Source organism: Nicotiana sylvestris, chromosome 5, assembly GCF_000393655.2.
Source record: "Nicotiana sylvestris chromosome 5, ASM39365v2, whole genome shotgun sequence".
NCBI lineage: Eukaryota > Viridiplantae > Streptophyta > Magnoliopsida > Solanales > Solanaceae > Nicotiana > Nicotiana sylvestris.
In genome coordinates, this window is record NC_091061.1 from 159,598,606 (window position 1) to 159,600,573 (window position 1,968).

Below are 1,968 nucleotides of genomic sequence, written 5' to 3' on the forward strand. Positions count from 1 at the left end.
CAGGGTACATATTGTTTATGTACACATACTACGCTTCTATACTTAATTGTACATGATCTGAGGCAGGTACATATGGCTATCAGTCTGGTGCGCGTTCCTGATCATAGTCCGAAACTTCCACGGTGAGTTGCTCCCTTCCTATGCCGTTCAGCAGCTTGATGGAGTCTCTCTTTACTTTTGGTTGTCTACTCTATTTCAGACAGTAGGATAGATTTACTCTTTTGTATATTCTACTAGATGCCCATATACTTGTGACACCAGATCTTGGCACACATATTAGTAGGCTATTCTTTTGGGAATTGTAAAATTATTTTTGGTACGTTACTAATTATCACTTGTTTTAACTTCAAATTAAGAAATTGCTACACTTGTTTTGGTAAAGTAAAATGAGAACTTATTAATATTTCAGCGTTGGCTTGCCTGACAATGGTGTTGGGCGCCATCACGACCTATAATGAAATTGGGTCGTGACAATATGGTATCAGAGCACTAGGTTCACGTAGGTCTCACAAGTCACGGGCAAACCTAATAGAGTCTTGCGGATCGATACAGAGACGTCTGTACTTATCTTCGAGAGGCTATAGGGTGTTAGGAAACTATTCTTTATTAATTTCCTATCGTGCAGTGGTTGGTATACTAAATTCACTCTTCTATTCTCTCACAGATGGTGAGGACACGCACGTCATATGTTTCAGACCCAGGAGGGGCTGCTCCCCCTATTACTAGAGGCTGAGGTAAAGGCCGAGGGAGGGCACCGGCCCGAGGTAGGGGACGAAGACGTCCTAGAGCTGTTCCAGTAGTACCACCGACGGATCCTGCGGGAGATCTTATCATTGAGGAGCAGGGCGAGGTGCCCGCAGCTGAGCCTACCCTGGCGGACTTTATGACAGCATCGGGTTTCCAGGAGGTCATGGGCCGTATACTGCATTTCATGGACACCATGACTCAGGCTGGTTTATTTCCATCGGATCCAGCTACATCACAGGTAGGAGGGGGAGCACAGACCCCTACTGCTCAGGCTCTAAGTTATGCAGCTACAGTGTATCAAACTCTGGGTGCACTATTCACGGATGAGGCTTAGCTAGTTGTTGCAGTGGTGTTTGAGCCCAGACCAACTGCGGATGGTGATCCGCAGAAGTTGTTGGATAGATGGACTAGACTTCACCCTCTTGTCTTCGGGGGTGAGCGTCATGAGGATGCCCAAGATTTCATTGATAGGTATAGGGACAAACTGCACAACATGAGGATATTGGAGTCGCATAGGGTTGACTTTACTACTTTTCAGCTAGAGGGCAAGGCCCGTAGATGGTGGAAGTCCTATGTTCTTGGCAGGCCAGTAGGCTCTCCTCCCATCACTTGGGGCCAGTTCACACATTTATTCTTGGACAGGTATATTCCACCCTCTGAGAGAGAAGAGCTGTGGTATCAGTTTGAGCAGCTTGAGCAGGGTCAGATGTCCGTGACCGACTACGAGGCGAGGTTTTCTGAGTTATCCCGCCATGCATTGATGATACTTTCTACTGACACAGAGAGGGTGCAGAGGTTTGTTGCAGGGCTGCATTCTGGCATTAGGGCCAACATGGCCTGAGAGGTGCAGATGGGGACTTCTTATCAGCTATTAGTAGAGATTGCTCGGAGGATTGAGGGCTACCGTCTGAGGGGTAGGGAGCAGATGCAGTAGGATAAGAGGGCTAGTTTCTCTGGAGATTTCAAAGGTGCCCCGATTAGGGGTAAAGGTTAGTTTGGGAGGAGTCAGCCCAGCAGACCCCCATATTAAGCACCACACCTACTTGGGGTGCTCCAGCGTGCCCCTATTTCAGCGCCATGCTAGAGAGTTTTTATCGCCCGCTAGCTATTCAGGGTTCCTCCAATGGGTATTCAGGTCCCTAGGGTTCTTCAGGTTCCTATTTCAGTGCTATGCCGAAGAGTTCATACCGTCCACCGGCTATCCAGGCTTCTTGCAATGGG

At 48.1% G+C, this 1,968-nt stretch overlaps 1 protein-coding gene across 1 annotated transcript; it reads left to right on the forward strand.

Moving 5' to 3' along the window:
* Positions 1–940: 940 nt before the first annotated feature.
* LOC138869565 (uncharacterized) lies at positions 941–1,588 on the forward strand. The gene is made up of 2 exons (XM_070147192.1): positions 941–985; positions 1,082–1,588. Exons 1-2 carry the CDS (start codon positions 941–943, stop codon positions 1,586–1,588), a joined length of 552 nt encoding a protein of 183 aa, XP_070003293.1.
* Positions 1,589–1,968: the final 380 nt, after the last annotated feature.

Excerpts from the sequence above, each read along its gene's own strand:
- LOC138869565 (XM_070147192.1), top strand. The coding sequence starts at position 941 with ATGACTCAGGCTGGTTTATTTCCATCGGATCCAGCTACATCACAG. Across the intron at positions 986-1,081 it reads CGGATCCAGCTACATCACAG|CTAGTTGTTGCAGTGGTGTT; the intron begins GTAGGAGGGGGA and ends GATGAGGCTTAG.